Source organism: Phalacrocorax carbo, chromosome 7 (genome assembly GCF_963921805.1).
Source record: "Phalacrocorax carbo chromosome 7, bPhaCar2.1, whole genome shotgun sequence".
NCBI lineage: Eukaryota > Metazoa > Chordata > Aves > Suliformes > Phalacrocoracidae > Phalacrocorax > Phalacrocorax carbo.
In genome coordinates, this window is record NC_087519.1 from 15574216 (window position 1) to 15591552 (window position 17337).

At 41.6% G+C, this 17337-nt stretch overlaps 1 protein-coding gene across 1 annotated transcript in view; it reads right to left on the minus strand.

Moving 5' to 3' along the window:
- The window catches only part of PRTG (protogenin), a 95998-nt gene extending 80457 nt beyond the window's left edge, over positions 1-15541 (minus strand). The window contains 2 exon segments of the mRNA XM_064456461.1: positions 14268-14570; positions 15466-15541. Of these exon segments, the coding sequence (XP_064312531.1) occupies positions 14268-14570; positions 15466-15541 (379 nt within the window).
- Positions 15542-17337: the final 1796 nt, after the last annotated feature.

Consider the following 17337-nt stretch of genomic DNA (forward strand, 5'->3'; position numbering starts at 1 on the left):
GTTGAAAGAAAAAGAATTAAAGCAGTGATTGATAACTGACATGACAAACTTCTATCCAAATGGTTAACATGTCAGAAACTTAGCAACTACAGTCCTGCAATATAAATATTTGGTAAATTTAACAGCAGGGTGCCACCAGCCCCCTTAGGATAAGATCATCATTTGCACAAAACAACGTAGCAGAAGAAAAGTCTACCACCAGTGTTTTTTGCAAGAGTCATGATTAAAAGCATCAACAGACTCCATCCCTACTATGTAAAAATAAAGTTTCGCAGCCAATTCTCTTTCTTGGGGTAGCATTTACATCTCCTTAGAAAATCATGGGGGTTTTCCCACTGATACAACTCCAGTCTCTGCTATTCCTTCGGAAACTGTCCTGCTAGGAAGACTACAGCCAGGCCCCTCTAAAAATTCAAACCTACTTCACCTTACCTACCACAAAAATTTTGACGATTTTGAATCAGAACACCTGAGTGAAGTTATCTTCTCAGTGCTGTTTCTTGAGATGGTCAGAGCTAATCTACCAGTTCGTAGCTGCTAAAAAGTGAAGACAGACTCTTCCCAGGTGGTCCCAAATCCCCGCTACTCTTGCCTACTTACCTCCAGCCAGCTCTAGCACTTGTTAGGTAACAGAGAAAGACAGTTCAAATCATCACAGCTAACCACATTAGTCATATAACTATGTAGTAAAAAAAAAAAACAACAAACCAAACAAAACCCAAACACAAACCACCAAACCAAACCCAAAACAAACAAACACAAACCACATTAAGAGTGTTTGATAACCTGGCAGAAAAAAATCAGATGAGCACCACAGACTGCACAAGTGATATGGCATTAACTGCATCCTAATCTACATTTCCAAAATTTCAGAACTACTGTTAGCTGCTTTATCTTTAAAGCGCGATCTATTTTTCCCTTTTTACAAACTAGTGGACTGATTAACCTTCTTTATATTCCACTGCAGTTTCTTTTTTAATAGCTTAATATTTATGTCATCAGTAGACTTTCATACCTAATACACACCAAAAATCCCACAGGCTACTACTAATGAAAGGCATTAAAGAAAATGTCAATATTACAAACGTTCATCTAAACACAAAGCACAGATTTTGAATGTGCTTTATTCTCTCAGTAGGAACTACTCCCAGTATCACCTCTGGTGCACAAAGCATAATATGCCTTTGACACAGCTCTAAAATGAAAGAAATACTGTTTCTGAAGTGTAATAAAACTAATGAGAAATGTTTATGATATTCTTAAAATTGACGGCTTTCAGTAAAACCTCTGACCATAAATGAGCCTAATTCACTACCGTGTATCTCACAATGATACCTATTAGCAGATTAGATATCTTGCCCTTTGTGCAGAAAAATAGTTTCCTGAAGTTATTTTATGATAGATAAGTATAAGGGTTTTTCTAGTGTGCATATTTTTTATTATTATTGCTTATTTATCTTAAATAAAGTCATACTAAAACAGTAATTATATGGGGGGGAGGAATAAAGCACTGTAGATTTCAGGGATTCACCATCTGAAAGCTTTTATTCTTCCACAGCGAATGAAAGTTATGACCTTTGACATGTGGCCATGGTGCCAAAGAAACTGCTCATAACTGTGTGTCAGTAAAGAAGCAGAAATCAATAAATTCATTTAATCCAGTGAACTATTATGTAGCAAGACACGATTTATTTTAAAGAGCCAACTGCTCTATTTTTTCTCTCGAAAGACAAAAATTGTATGTAATTTTTTTGGATATTCAATTTTTGGAAGGTTTTACAATATGAACATTATCTTCGATCCATTAATAAATATTTTAGTTATGCCAAAATTTGTTAGTACATTCATTCCTGTTTGAAAGATCCCTGATACAGTTGAATTCAGGTAGCACAATAGGAACACTAGCAGGTGGGCAAATACCCTATTAACAACCTCTACCATTATTAGAGATAGGTATCCACCAGAATCAAACACAAGCAGGTGCATATTTTTTTCCTACACTGGGTGCTCAAGAGCAGAACAAATGAGACATTGTTCATCAGTCCAAACACAGTAATTTTAAAAGACCAAATGAAGCACTGGTCTACAATGTATATTATAAAGGCTTTCAACAAAGCATTTGGTCATCTACCATATATTTTATGTGGGTCAGCAATAAGGTACATCAGTTAAAGATGACGACCATTGAAAACAAGTACTAAATGTCACAAAACTCCCATCAATGCTACCAAGAATTCCATAGTTAATTTCTTGTACACTGTATCAATGCTTATGTATTCTAGTGTTTAGTATATCGAAGAATTCCAAACAGTAGAAAACATAATTATTTCTAGAAATAAAGTTCACACGGGGGGGCGGCGGGGGAAGAAGAAAAAAATGAAAATAAAATTTACTAACTGGTATAAACATTAAAAAAAAAATCTACTAATGAGAAACAAAAACAAAACAAAAAAAATCCCCACACCAAATTATGTCTCCACTTCCAAAATAAATGAAATACTAATACTAATTTTGAAAGCATAGGTTAATGCATCTGAATACAAATTCACATGTACCAGTTCCATGAGCCACCGTGGATTTGTATTATGATCATTTTTACAATAGTTTGATCATGTGACAAAATTGAGCTGCCTTCCTGGCACAGACTAGCTTAACAAATAAAAGCAGTATCTACCTTCAACCTCTATTGAAGATCAACAATAAATCTGCTTGCAAACTGTGGGCCACAGGGTTGTCTGCATAAATAAGCATTAAAAGCAAGATGAAAAAAAGACCTGGTCATATGCTCACATATGCTTTCGGGGAGGGGGTTGGGCGAAGAAAGTTTCACCCTTGTAATTTGGGACACGCTGTGTACAAAGTTTCTCTCTCCTCAGGCAAAATGACAGAGTCATGCCAGAACTCCCAGAGAATATTTCCAGTTAACATCAATTTGCCAGATGTCACAGACAAGTTTAATGAACAAAATGATAAATTTCGATCAATGGCTTCATAAAGTCAATGAATTCTCATTACGAAGAACATATATAATGAACAGCTCTGCCTGAGGCATGTTACAGTTATTAGAGGTTTACTAGACATCTTGATGTGGACAGTGAAATGGTAATTTAACAATTTACACAAGTTAATTGGCTGATAAGTTACCTAAACAATTATTAATATGTTGAAGATTGTACAAGCATGAATAAGCAAAAAAAATATTTAAAACTCCTCTGCACGCTCAAAGACCTTAAGACTAATTTTAAAGTTTCGTTGAAAAGATAATGGCTTATTTGATAACTTCCACTTGCCACAAGTTCTAAAACAAAAAACAATACTGTGTAACACTGAACTGTTTTTATTGTACATTGTATTGGCTACCAAAACAGCTTTTTCTTAATCATAATTACCAACTGATTCTGAAGTGACGGCCAAACCACTTGAGAGAGGATATTATACTTCTGTCAAATCATTTTTTACCTCATCTAAATTTGGGGTCAAGACTGACCTCAAAGTATCTTATGACACTTCCCTCCTCTGTCACAGCTGTGAAAATAAAGCTCCACTGGAAAACAGTACCTCCTTCCAGTCATCAGACAGGAATAAGAAACAAGAGGTCACCAGAAAAAGTTTTGAAAATCCAAAACAATGATACAGAATATATGTGACAATTTATAAAGAGAAAAGGGGGGAAAAAACCCAAACCTGACTACAAGCAGCAAAATCAGCCCACATCTGATACAAGAAAGAGAAAAGATTGGGAACATGGGAGAGGACACAAATTATGAGAATTTTGAATATTTGACCATATCAGCAAATAAATATAAAGTTTTTTTCTATTTGAAACTTTTTCCTCTCTGTTTGAAGATGTACAGGAAGCGAGTGTCTCTCAATACAGCCTGAAAGAACTGACAATCCCCCTTTGTAAACAGGCTGATAGATGACTTCCAGGATTTTAATGGGAGAAGAGAAGGCTGGTCATTGCTATTTTGCATAAGAAATGCATGCTGCAAATGTTGAGGAGATACAGAAGAGTAAGTTATTTTTCTAATCCTATTTTAATTTGTTTTGTCTTAATCTGAAATGGCTCAAAAAAAATCAAAACTCAATCTTTGCTGGAAGATTCCGAAAGATAGTTGGTATAATGCAAGATTTTCTTCACTCTGAGGGCAGTGAGGCACTAGAACAAGTTGCCCAGAGAAGTGTTGAATGTGCCATCCCTGGAAGTGTTGAAGGCCAGGCTGGATGGGGCTTTGAGCAACCTGGTCTAGTGGAAGGTGTCCCTGCCCACAGCAGACCAGTTGGAACTAGGTGATCTTTAAGGTCGCTTCAACCCAAATCATTCCATGATTCTAAAGTTTTATAAGTGAGTCCTGTATCTATGAGGGTGTCCAAAGATGAGCTAGTACACATGTGGTAAAATTACACAGTTCAATTAAAAATCCAACATTTTTTCTACTTTCAAGAATTCTATCAATTTGTCAGTGATACCATTAAGATATGAGGGTTTTGCATGAGAAATTCTGATCTACTGAAACAAGAACAATGTAATCAATCCACGTGCACAGGATTATTATCTGAAGATGTTAAAAATCAAATCTGAAGATAGAGTTGCTTCTGTTCACAGAATCCCCTTCAGTTTCCAACATTCATGCATCACTCCATGCAACATATACATCACAAGCTGTAAAGACTTAGTTTAACTGCCCCCTAGCTATGTATTAAAAGAATACCAGGTTACATGTTTAATGCTTGCAGTAACTTTTACAAAGCCCTTACCCTGGTCAGTCAGGTGATTATTTCTTTCAAAAATGTCTCTCATACGCAAATAATTTCAAAATGGAACGACTGCACCTCAGAGCTAAAGGGCAAGTTTCCATTACACATACTTCTAAGACAAGGCATATCATTGCTATTATTAAATTCAAAAAAATAATTTTAGCCTGTTCTGAGGTTAGAGGACTAGGATGAGGTAAGTTTTGCTGCTTGGCCATCGATATACCACTCAGTGCAGCGTGTAACTAGAGACAAACTCTTTTCTCCTTTCTAAAATACTCTATTCGTCCTACCTAAAGCTGTGATTCAGAAAGGTCTGCCAATTTTGGACAGAACTGGAAACAGAATAGAATCTGTTGCCCGTTCCAGCATCTACTTAAACATGAGCTTGGCAAAGATGTTCCATATCTGAATACAGATTTAGTGAATTGCCATGTTTTGAGACAAACTCCATCCTACCACCAGTCCTTTAATATCAGCCAGTACGTAGGAAGCTTTAGTCCTAAGATTCTGTAGGTGGGAAAGGATATCGAAGACTCTCTCTGCAGTTAGATTCATGCTTTTCACAACAGATTTCTGTTATAATTCAGGAAAAACAAAAATCTTACTCCTTGCTGTCCAGGAGAATTTTACCAGGATTCTTAGGGCAGACGCCACTTTTAAACACAGTTCTTGTCAAAGGCTGAAGATGTAATTTACTCAGTGGTATTTTACCATTGAAAAATTGGTAAAATAGAAGTCAAAGTATAACTGTAAGGTTTTTAGAGGAAAAATGTCAATTATTATTGTCTACCGAAGGGACTGCTGAGATTTTTATTATTTTTTTTTTAATACTGACTTAACTGAGCAGATGGTTCAGCTGTATTTTCTCATGTAGCAACGCCCCTTAAAAACTGCCATTGAGAAAATCGTTTAGTGTCTACTGAGGTATCCAAAGGCAAGACTTCCACACTTGCAGATTATTAAATATTTTTGATGTTTTTATAACAGAGAAGCCCTGCTCTTTGGATTTTCAGTTTTCCAAGGGTTTTTTGGGTTGTGGGGTTTTTCTGGGTTTTTTTGGTTGTTTGGTTGGTTTTGGTTGTTTGGTTGGGTTTGGGTTTTTTTTCTTTTTTAGAAAAACAATTCCTTGGTCTATGTTATACAAGGTAAAATTACATGACCTGGCTGTTTCTTGTACACTCATTATTTTAAACCAATGCCCAGATTTAGTGACAGGAAGAAATATCCCAAGTGAAAACAATACAGTTGCATTACTTTTCTACTTTCCTTTCATTTCTCAAGATCACCTGACATCCTTTTTTTATCCAACAAATCCCCTACAACCACAGAGATGTAGGATATGGGTGGCAGCCTTGCGCCTTCATGCTCTTTTCCTGTATTAACAACCCTAGACACTAAGGACAGGTTTCTAGAAGGAGCTGGGACAGAGTGCATCACATGCTCTATGAGCCTGGCAAGCCTCCATGCCCATGACTGCAGGAAACTACTTAGTGAGGGTTCTACCTGTTTCCTAGTTGTATAAGAAAAGTTCTTGTCTGTTCTCAGTTTTGCTAGAACTTTGCAATCAGCACATTTCCATTTGTTTCCTATTCCAGAAGTCATTCCTTTCCTCAAAACTTTGCCTATGTGCAGAAGCAACTTCATGAGGTCATTTTCAAATAATTTATGGGAATAAGTGTGTATTCTTACTACTTTAGTCAGAAGATGAAATGAGTTTATACAGGTATAAACCCAAGAACCATAATTACAGAAGATGAAATAACTGCACTCCTTGCTGACTTTCTCCCTCCCCAGTAGTTAGGTCCCCAGTAACCGTTCCAGAGATGGTGAAGTAGTATCTTGGTACATTGCAACTTTTACCTCATATTAATGATTAAATTCTGATAATAGATTTCGATATAAAGCTTGTTGTCAGTATTCTTATGTCTTTTATAACATGTTCATTTTCAGTATTTCATTTCTCATGTTGCATTCTACTGCCCTGACATGCAGTAAGTGAGAAGGTACTCAATGAATACTATCACAATTCCTACCATTGAAGTGTTCAGACTAGAAGCAAACATAACTTCCTCAAGCTTAACTACTGAAAAATCTACAGAGTTTTCCTATCAGCCAAACTCAGGCAATACCCTCACCACAGCAGGAGCTTTAAAAGCTGTTTAGTGTAACAGTGGCACAGAAAGACTCGGTACCCTGAAACCTTTACTGCATAAAATACAAAGATTGCACATTCTGTGATTTTGGGGTTATGATAATAAGACCTAAAGTGAACTTCATGAGCACACAGCAGACCTATGTGCATCTGGGGGCAATGATACCTAGTTCTTATCCCCCTAAGTTGCAGATGCACTGATGTATGAGAAACCTCCTACCAGAAGCCAAACAGGGAGGGACAATTGAGAAACAAGCACTTTGGAACAAGGCCTTGAGAGGGTAACTCTATTATCCAGATGCCACTTAGTTTACTTTGCCTTCATAAGTGTTCATGTTGTTAAAAACAAAAAAAACTTCCACTCACCTAAGGAGATCAAATTCGTTTTCATTCTAAAAATAACTAATCAGAATTACTGTTAAGAGTTATGAAACAAAGTAAAAGCAGTAAAGAAAATCTGTCCAGTACTTCTTATTTACATTTTCCTCAAATATATTAGGAAAGCCACCTCCCTCCAAAACTTTTATATACAGAAAAAAAAAAAACACAGAAGAGGAAGTTACAATAATTTTATAAAGTAAGTCACAGACAAACCCTCCACGCTTCAGTGGTTTCACAACCATCTGCTGTTTCTCTCCAGCTACTACAAAAGTAACAATTTCATCCACACAAACAAAAAAAGTGTAGGTTTTGGAAGGCTGCCAGATGGATTTCTAACTCCCAACACAGATCATCTAATGCAACTTTTTTTTCCTCCTCTAACTCAATTGTGGAGACAATCTACTTCAAAATGTAGATGCTGCTTAAAATGCTGCTGCTGCTGCTGCTTAAAAGCTACATAGGGGTTGACCCTAGTAACTAATGTTGACCATACAACCCACACTTACTCAACAAAATGTGGATACTTGACATTGTTGATTACTTTTTCACTTAGGTGGTGATTACCAGTTATAAAGACTGGAAGTAATCAATCCCAATTTAACAGCTGGGCCTATTGATGAAACAACAAAAAAAAAAAAAAACAATGCAAAACTAAACAAATGATTACGTCCACAATTTTGGAGATAAGATGTGGAAAAATACAAAATCCTGAGGAAAACGCACAAAAACTAAGCACAAATTTATATAACAATGGAAATGACCATATTTCTGTAAGGAAAATGCTTAGTAACTTTTAAATTCTTCCTCCAAGATTCTCTTTTGTCATTGTCTTAAATTGCTCTGCACACCATCAATAGCCACAGCTGTTAAATTGTGAGGATGTGACAAAAAGTCTTTAGGAAAACAACTGCTCAGAGTGAGATCTTTTCTTTAGGATAATCAGAGCTGGCTGACAAAAGGGGGCCTTAATAAATGCCCTTTCAACAATTTCTACACCAAGAAATGCAGAGGGAGAGGGAGGGGGAAGAAAAGGAGCGGGGCGGGGGAGCACCACACTGCAAGAACAGAACAGCATCCTTTGCTGGTGTACATTGCTTTGCAAGTAGAAGAGAAATCTCAGTAGTTTAGTGCATGTATCACAGGTAGAACTTGCACCAGGTAAGAACCGAGTTCCTCTGGTCACAGCCCTGAACAACTTCTAGTATGGTACCATGTTTTCCTTCAACATTTCTCACGTAGGTGAAGGTTGTATTTAGCTACAGGGTATACAATGCCAATAAGACGGAGCATTCCTTTAAAAAAGCAGCTGGTAAAAACTTTATACATTTTAAAGTTACAGTGACAAAAACTAGTAAAAGCCGTAACAGCTTTGGCCTTACTAGGTAGGAAGAAAAGCAAATGCATGAAATGCCTCAGTTTGGCATTATGCTTCACACAAATTTGAAACTGAGGTGTTGAGGAAACCCATAAAAAGCTCACTTCTCTAGTGACACAGTAGTAGAAACAAACACTGTTCATGTGCACTAAGTAAAGTTTCATACATTTTTTTTCCTGGCAACAACATTAAAGCCCATCCCTTAGTCTGTGGAAGTGTTCTTATGAGTACAAACCAGTCACTGCTGAAAGAATAGGGGATGCCCTAGCACCAAGAGAAAAAAAAATAACTAGTGGTTACGTCTTAAAAGGATGTTGAAGGTTTCTTCTGTGAAGGTGGTGTAGGAGTTCAGGTCAAAAGATGTCTGGGGGAGTTCTAGAAGACAATCCTATAAGAAAAAGTTAAGAAGGAAAAGATTTCCCAGTTTTCTTATTTCTTCAGTGTATCCCAGTTAAAGAACAAAAATCTTACTGCACTTTATCACCGTTATCAACTGACATTGCCCACCAAGGCATTAAATGTCCTCTTCCTGCCTTAAATACTGGCATATAAATGCACTAAGGCTCAGCCTTGCGCACTCTCAGCTTAAAAACTGATCCTCCTCTCAAGACATTCAAAGGAACTAATCAAAGCAATAGCAATAAGACAGCACTTGTAAAGACGTAGAAGAGGAGCTTCCTCAAACTGTCTGCAACCACACCAGTTCTACAGCATTAAGAGTTTGCCATCTCTTTTAATACAAGACCATTGTCTACAACAGCCATTTACCATTTTACTTCCACCTCTGTCAAAAACCACTTCTGCTTCCCAGCCCCACCCTTCCATCTCAGAATTTGTTCCTCTCTCCATTACTATTTAAAATTAAACATACCTTTGAGGTCTAGATGCATTTGGAAGATACCTGAAATGACAGGTTCCATACAAAATGAAAACTATATTGTTAGACCACAATTATTAATCCCTTCATTTAAGGCAAAATACTAACATTAATTTAAAAATTAGTAGCAGAAGGGCAAAGTTTTTGCCTACACACATCCCATAAAGGCCGCAGTTTAACACTTACTTTTGCAATGGTCTAAGTTTCAGTAGCCTTCCTCTGTCCCCACTAAGCCTTCCCATGTCCACATCATTCCCCTCAGTTACGTCAGTGCGACCACTGTGAGCAGCTCCATGACAAATCATATCAAGGAACTCATTTGGGTTAAACACCATCTTTTGTTTTAATTCTACTATTTTAACCCAGACCAGTTCCCTGTTCAGTTAGCCACACGTGCAGCTGTCCCCACACAAGGAAGGGCACAATGCAAAAGTGGGAAGAAACAGCTGGAACTGCTAAGAAAACATGATTGTCACAGTACAGAATAAGGCTCAGCTGGATGCACTCTTAAGTGCAAATATTTAAAAGCAGAGCAAAAGGTGTTCATAGGATATGAAAACATAAATATTACCAATTATAGGCATGATGGTGGGACCAGAAGTCACATCACTGCCACAGCAGGTAAGCAAAACTACAAACTCCTCATAAAGTATAGCCTGCTATGTGTAAGAGGCCCAGCATTTCACAAACCATAGTGCAGACGACACACAGTTTCCCTCCAGGAGCATTTTCCCAGAAACCTTCTGTTTGCAAAACCTTTCATTCTTGTGAAATGTAGAAAACTGTACACTAAGTATGGGCTTACGTTTCCTGTAATTCACAAAGATTAATATCAGTTCAGCCAAGTTACAAGAAAAGAAAGGGATATCCTGGGAATGCTCCTACCCAGCTGTATGCATCCCATCCAACCATCTTAAACTTCAATTTCCACATTTTGTGGAATGGAAATAATGAATGAACATCCTGTCCAATCACTGCCCAAAGCCCATGTTACTAGCTTCAGAACATGATCCACCTTCTCCATTTTTTTCTTAATACTATCTTAGCAGAAGTCTAGCTTTATAAAAATAAAGACAGAATCTTAGTTAACTGTGGTTAAATAGTTGTAATTTAAAATGTAGGAATACAAAAATCTCAGCTTGTTTATTTTTGGCTGATTTGAAGTTGTACCAAAAGTTCTTAGACTTTCTCCACAGACTACATTCCTTTCATATTCTGTTAAAAGAGACTTCTCTTAGCATCAGCAGCAGCAGGCAGTTGAAGTTTGAGTAAGTCATACTCTTCACTATTAGCATTTTACCCCCACATTGCCTCACACAGAACCACACAGGAACCTCCTCCTCTCCCCCCCACCTCAATTAGCCTGCTTTGGAAGCAACTACAAGCACATACTGAAACTAGTATTTATTTTTACCGAAGCGATACCTCAGCCCCACAGTTTCCTTTAAAAAAGTAGGGGGATCTCACCGAAAAAAAGCCCTAAATTAGTCAAATTCTTTTGTGCATGGATGAACAACAGGAAAGCAAAGCCTTGGGGCCTCTGGGGAGGAACCCTGTCCCTGCAGACCTACTCTGATGTGCTCGGGAGATAAGGCTCCATAGTGACACTTAAGGAAAGGCCTGCTCACATTTGAATTTCTGCATTCCTCAAGAACAATTCATGGCAATCACTAACTTTGCAGAGGAGCTACATGAAAGCTTTGGCCAATGAATGAGGGTCATCTGCTCTTTATCACAAGGGTAAACCTCATCCTGGCCAGTTTCTAACCTTTTAACCCTGTGAATTCTTAATTTGCACATGAATAATGGAATTCTTGCCAAGAGTGCAACCTTCAGCTTCCAGTTCCTAACTTTAGAAACTAAGAACTTGATCTCCTTGTGTGTTCAAATCTTAAACTCTCGGACAGATTAAAATTTTTTATTTCAAAATGCAACACTAAACATTACAATTATGAAGCAAAAGATAAGATTATCAGCAAAACCTCTGACTAGGCAAAGTAAAAGAACATCCTCGCACCCTGCTGCTACCAGAGACTGAAGAGAGCATTTGGTTTTTTCCTCCCAAGAAAGAATGCCCATTTAATGCCTATTCTCCACCTGTTTAATATGTGTAGTTCCTTCTGTACTCTGGCCACAAGGTAATTTGCCTTCGCAGCAATGGACAACTGCTTCTAAACAAAATTATAAGCCTACAAAATGCCCCACAAGACTTCAGTTCACTTAAAATATCTGCAAAGTTCAATCAACTCACAACAGCAGGCAGGAACATTATAAAAGTGAGATATAAAAACTAATTTTGCACGTATTTGATGGGCTTCAAAATGTAATGATAAATAATTACTGCCTTATTTCACAGCTTTACAGTAAAAGTGACATTCTGAAACAAGTCAGATTGAAATATGACTAAAAAGAAGGGACTGCTACATAGGATAACTTCATGTTTGGCCGCTAGTTAATCACTAACTCAGCAACACCTACTGTGGTCATTATGGATCCACGATCTCTTCCACTTTTCTCCAAAAGCCATAGGAAACCTTTCAAGTTTTCAAATAAAAAGAAAACTTTTGTCATAGTCTTACAGGGGAGGGGAAGAGATAAAGAGGGAGGGGGAGAGGGAGGAGGAGAGGGAGGCAAGCAGGGGGAAGGGGAAGGAGAAAGGGGAGGAGAGGCTGAAAAACAAGTGTTTTACTCCACAGCATGCAATCTATTGGTTCACAGCTCTTGTCTAGACTGTGCTCTTCCTAGAAAGGTTGGACTAGATGATCCCTGAGGTCCCTTCCAACCTGTGATTCTGTGATTCTTCTTTGGCAAAAATCCTTCATTATAAAAAAAAATTAAAAATTAAACCATCTTTCTAGTGAAATAACGTGCATGTAAGAATCATTTATAAATGTTCAGTACTGTCTGAATAAAACCAGATACTACAAGTGTATTACTATGCTGTACTAATATGGTCCTCTGTACTATTCCAGAAGTTCTCCGATACTGAGCACGGAGCTCATCCTGTAATGTCTCAAACCTAAAATGGCCCTGAATTTTCCACAGTCCTACACACAGAATCCATCAGCCACCACTATGCTTTATATTTATTAACAACAAGGAAAGGTTCCTCTTAAGAAAGGTTTTCTTCAGCCTGTTTATTAGCAGTGCTGATGCTCAGAAACCTAATGATGTGAATTTAAGTGTCAACAATATTAATACTTCATTTTTCATCATTTTATCAAAAGTATTCAAGAACTGCATGGTCTATGAATCCTCTATGTGAGTACGATGCCATGACACAAAGTAGCATGTAGCCAGGTTTTTGAAATTGAGAGTTTGCAGATCAGCCTCTTAAAACAGGTGAAAAACCAGCTTCGAAGCAGGTAGCTCCAAGTGATGAGTTTTCAACTGCCCAGCGCTCTAGCTCACTGAACAAGGTATTTCACACCTTCCTGGGGCATCTTATGGATAGTTTTCATAATCAGTTCAGAAGCACACACACACAAGAAAACCTAACAAATGTTAATATGATTCAGACATTTTTTAATATAAGCTAATACACCAATTGTATTAACTAGTTGCAGACTGAATTTGGTAAAACTTGCAATTTACAGCTAATACCAAGTTTCCATATAGGTATCAGCACCACAGTTTTGTGCAACTTGCTACTAAGGACAGGGTTGAAGAGGTCAAAGGAAGCCTTTTCCCATTAGATTAAGTTCATCAGTTAAGTCCTGTTATAGAAGGAACTTGAGAAGACTACATAAACTGTGTACTCTCTGTTGTTATACTTTCTTTGAAGTGACTCCATGTACTTTTGGAAAGCAAAAAAAGATAGTGTTGTAGAAGCAGCCTACTGGCAAAGCTTTGCAGTGGCACAGAAAAAGGCATGGCACTCAGTTCCTAACACACATCTCTTACATGCTCAATAAATGCTCAATACATTTAAAGATGCTAAGAAAACAGAGGGCAACACACTATCAGGGTCAGACTGTTAAAGCCATAAAGGCACTTACACACAACTGCTTCCTTCAGCATTCATCTAGTAGTAGGGAGTCACCCTAGAAACACATCTCTCGCTTCCTAGTGGAACCATGTAACAAGCCCTTATGGTTGGTTCCAGAGGAGCCTGAAACAGTTCCAAAAGGGACAGCACCTGCATCTGCTTGGCAGAACACACATGTCAGAAAAGAAAGGGCTTGGTAATTTAACCCTCACAGTTGCCCAGAAAATCATTCCCCTCTTTCCCCTCCCAAAGACAGCCATCTCTTTTATCGTTCTGCCCTGCCCCAAGATGGTACAACACATCAAGCTATTGAACAAGGAATAATAATTCTTTTATCAGATTTGTAGATAACCCTTGTAAGGCTGCCTGAAGAGCACTTGAGAAACAAGACCCAGGACTTCTGTAGCAGGTTGCCAGCACAGCTCTGCATCACCACCTGCTCTGGAGACCAGTGACCCACACGAGCCACCAACACAAGGCACCACTGCCCAAGAGGTCTCACAGGTGGCTGTGCTGCTCCCTCTACATCAGGGACTCAACAAGGGGTCACCACAAGTCTTGCTCATAATCTTTACACATGTGAAAATAAACAAAGGTTCTGCAGAATTGACTTGCTCTTTACTTTTATAATTTGTCTTTTCAGGCACACAATCAAAATGACAGGTTGTTGCACACTGTTCAGGGAGATGCTGTCACCAACTCAGGAGCAGGTTACTAGACAAGAGCTGGAACTTACTTGCTAGTGTGAGGTGGCTTTTTTGACTGAGAATAGCCCCGTATTTGTTCAGAGCTAAGCACTGGTAAAATCCTTCATCAGACAGCTCTCCTTTCTTTCCTTCCACCTCACTGATATATAACGAGCCATTGGATAAAGTGTAGATCCGTTCATTTTCAGATACTTTGCCTCCATTTTTCAGCCATGTAATAGTTATAGGAGCTTCACCACGGGCCTGGCAGTCTAAAACCACCGGATCCTTCCTTGAGACAGTAATGTCCTGAGGCTCTTTCACAAAAAACAGCTCACTAAAGCACCACAGTCCTAAGAGAGAGAAAAAAATATTTTGCCTGTTAAGTATAGACGTGCAAGTTACCAAGTGCACTCGCGAGCTGCGAGTCATCACGCTGAACCCACAGCACGAGGTGAAACTATAGCTATTGCAGGCTCCGAGATCTCCAAGTCCTCCAAACTCAGAAAGTTCTGGGAAAACCGCAGTACTGACTTCAAGTGGAGCAAAGCCATCGGGCTATAAACTACCCAGGCGTTTGCCTTCCCGTTTTCAAGCGCCCTGTGCCAAAGGAGCGAGAGAACAGCAGCCTCACACACCCGCGCAGCCACGGCCGCGGCACAGCACGGGCGGCCCGGGTGTCGAGGGAAGCGGCGGTGACCTGGCGGGGCGGCGGGCGCGGGGGCCGCCCGGTGCCGCCACCGACCCCACACAGGTGCTGCCGTCACCGCTGCCGAGGCAGCGCCGCCCAGGCAGCCGCGACCGCTCGCTAATTTTACAAGCCCGCCGAAGGAGCCGGAGCGGGACCGGTCGTAAAAGGCTAATTTTACAAGAAATCGTTATCGGAGCCCCGGTCGCCGACCCGCGGAGGGGCGGCAAACCACCCCTCACAGTCCCGTGTCGTCGCCCGCCCGACCGCCAAGCGCATGGCTAATTAACGGTCGCCGATCGCGGTGGTGGGCAGCGGCCCGCCGCGCGCGCGCAGGAGCGATACCCCACACACACACGGCGGCCCGCTGGCACCCCCTGCCGGCGGGGCACCCGGCAGCCACCTCAGCGCCTCCCGCCCCGTCGCGGCGCGAACAAAGCGCGGTCCCGGTTCCCGCTCCGGCCACTCCCGGGTAAATAAAGCCACGTGCAGCGGAGTGGGGGAGGGACCGGGGCGCGGGTGGACAATGGGCTGTTGGGGCGCGGGGCGGGCGGACTCACCTGGCAGCGGGAGCAGCAGCGCCCGCAGCAGCGCCCGGCGGCGGAGCGGCGCCATTTAGCGGGAGGTGGCTGGCATGCCCCGCCGGCCGCCGGGAGAGAGACCGGTCAGCGGGCGAGGGGAGGAGACAGGGGACGGACGGAGCGGCCCCGGCGCGCCCGTCCCGGCCCTACTCTCTGCATCTCCTCTCCATTGGCCTTTGGAGAGGAGAGGGGTGAGGGGCAGGGCCGGGCGGGGGGCGGAGGGAGGGACGCCGCTGGACGGGGCGTGTCGTGGTGGACAATACGCCGGGGGGGGGCGGTTGCGGGGGGAGCAGGACGGGACCCTACAGCCGTGCGCGCGAGGGGCGGTGGGCTCCGGCGCCATCTGGGCCGGTCACGGCACGGCACGGGGGCCCGGCCCGACCCCCGCCCGGGTGAGCGCCGGCGCTACCCCGGAGACGGGGCCTCTCCTGGTCGGCGACGCCTCGGACAGCACCGGCACGCGACGGCAGATCCCTACGGGCCCACCGGGACGGCCCCGAACCGGCCCGGCTCTGCCAGCTCCGGCGCTTTGCGGGCGGGGGCTGAACCCCTCCGGCCGGGGCAGGAGCTGCGGCCGTGCCTCGCCCCAGGGCGCGGGGTGCCTCTGAGCACCACAACTGCAGCGCTCTCCTCGCCGGCATGGCGAGCATCTGCAAAACGTGCGCTTGGCCAGAGCCGGCTTTACCAAAGGTCTGTGCCAAAACGAGAGCTGCCCAGCTATGGCATCCAGCCGGTGGAGGTGCCCAGCCTGAGCCCCTTGCAGCGGCTGCTGCAGTGCCCCACGCAGGTGCAACGAGGGCCAGGTTCAGCAGAGCACCCCCCGCCCGGGTGGAACTGGCTTTCCCACAAATGTGGACCAATTTTCGAATGCAAAGATGGGAACTGATCAGAAGTGGAATGCCATTTTGTCAGTGGTTCTCACTGACCCCTTCTCACAGCATCGATAAAACCACTTCGAGATGGCCATGCGGGGCAGTGCTCTGCTGCTGAGGATGAGCTGCCCCTTACTTGTCTCCACCAGGAAGCAGCCATTAAGTTTACATCTGCCTCGAGTCCAAAATGTAGCTTGCCAAAATACAACCTGAACCGCAAACATATGGCTTGAGAATCATGCTATCACCACCCTATAGACGATTTGTATGGGTGGTATCATCAAATCAAATGCTGCCACTGTCATTCAAGCTTTCAGCTTCACCCATGATTTTATTCTGTGCTTGCAGCCAGTGATTTCTAAGCTCTTTTTTGTCTGTTCAGAGTTCTGTGTAGGAAAGCATCCTCTTGCTCAGCAAATTTGCCCACTTTGCATTCATTGTGAGAGCGGCTGACTTCAGTGACAGGCAAGTGTTTACTGCTTTTTGTTCCTGCCAGCATTGCAAAGCTCACTGAGCTGGGAGCCAGCAGCCAAACTTGGTCTCTTCTGCTGCATCATCACTGGGACTGGCTGCAGCCTCAGTCAGTGACTCCTCTGAAAGCCTTCAGGAGAAAATCAGAGCTATCTAAACACAACATAAGCCATAGTTTGACCTATATCACCTTCCTTACTTGTCAAAAATACACGAGCAGAATTCAGCTTGACCTGATCTTAGCACAAGTTTTCAGGAAAGGTAATTAGGAAAGATTTGCTTTACGTACAAATTAGTTACCCAAAAAGCATCAAGGCAGTTTCAGAGTCACTTTGCAGAGCAGAACTGCACATTCACCACTTTGGTGTCCAAATAGGAGTAAATACAGCAGCAGAATCCACTTGACCCAGTATTTTTGAGTTTTCCTCTGTTTTACTTGATCAAGTCATAAAAGTGTGAACTATGAAAAAAAATGTATCACTTGCAAATTTGTTTATATTATTTTTGA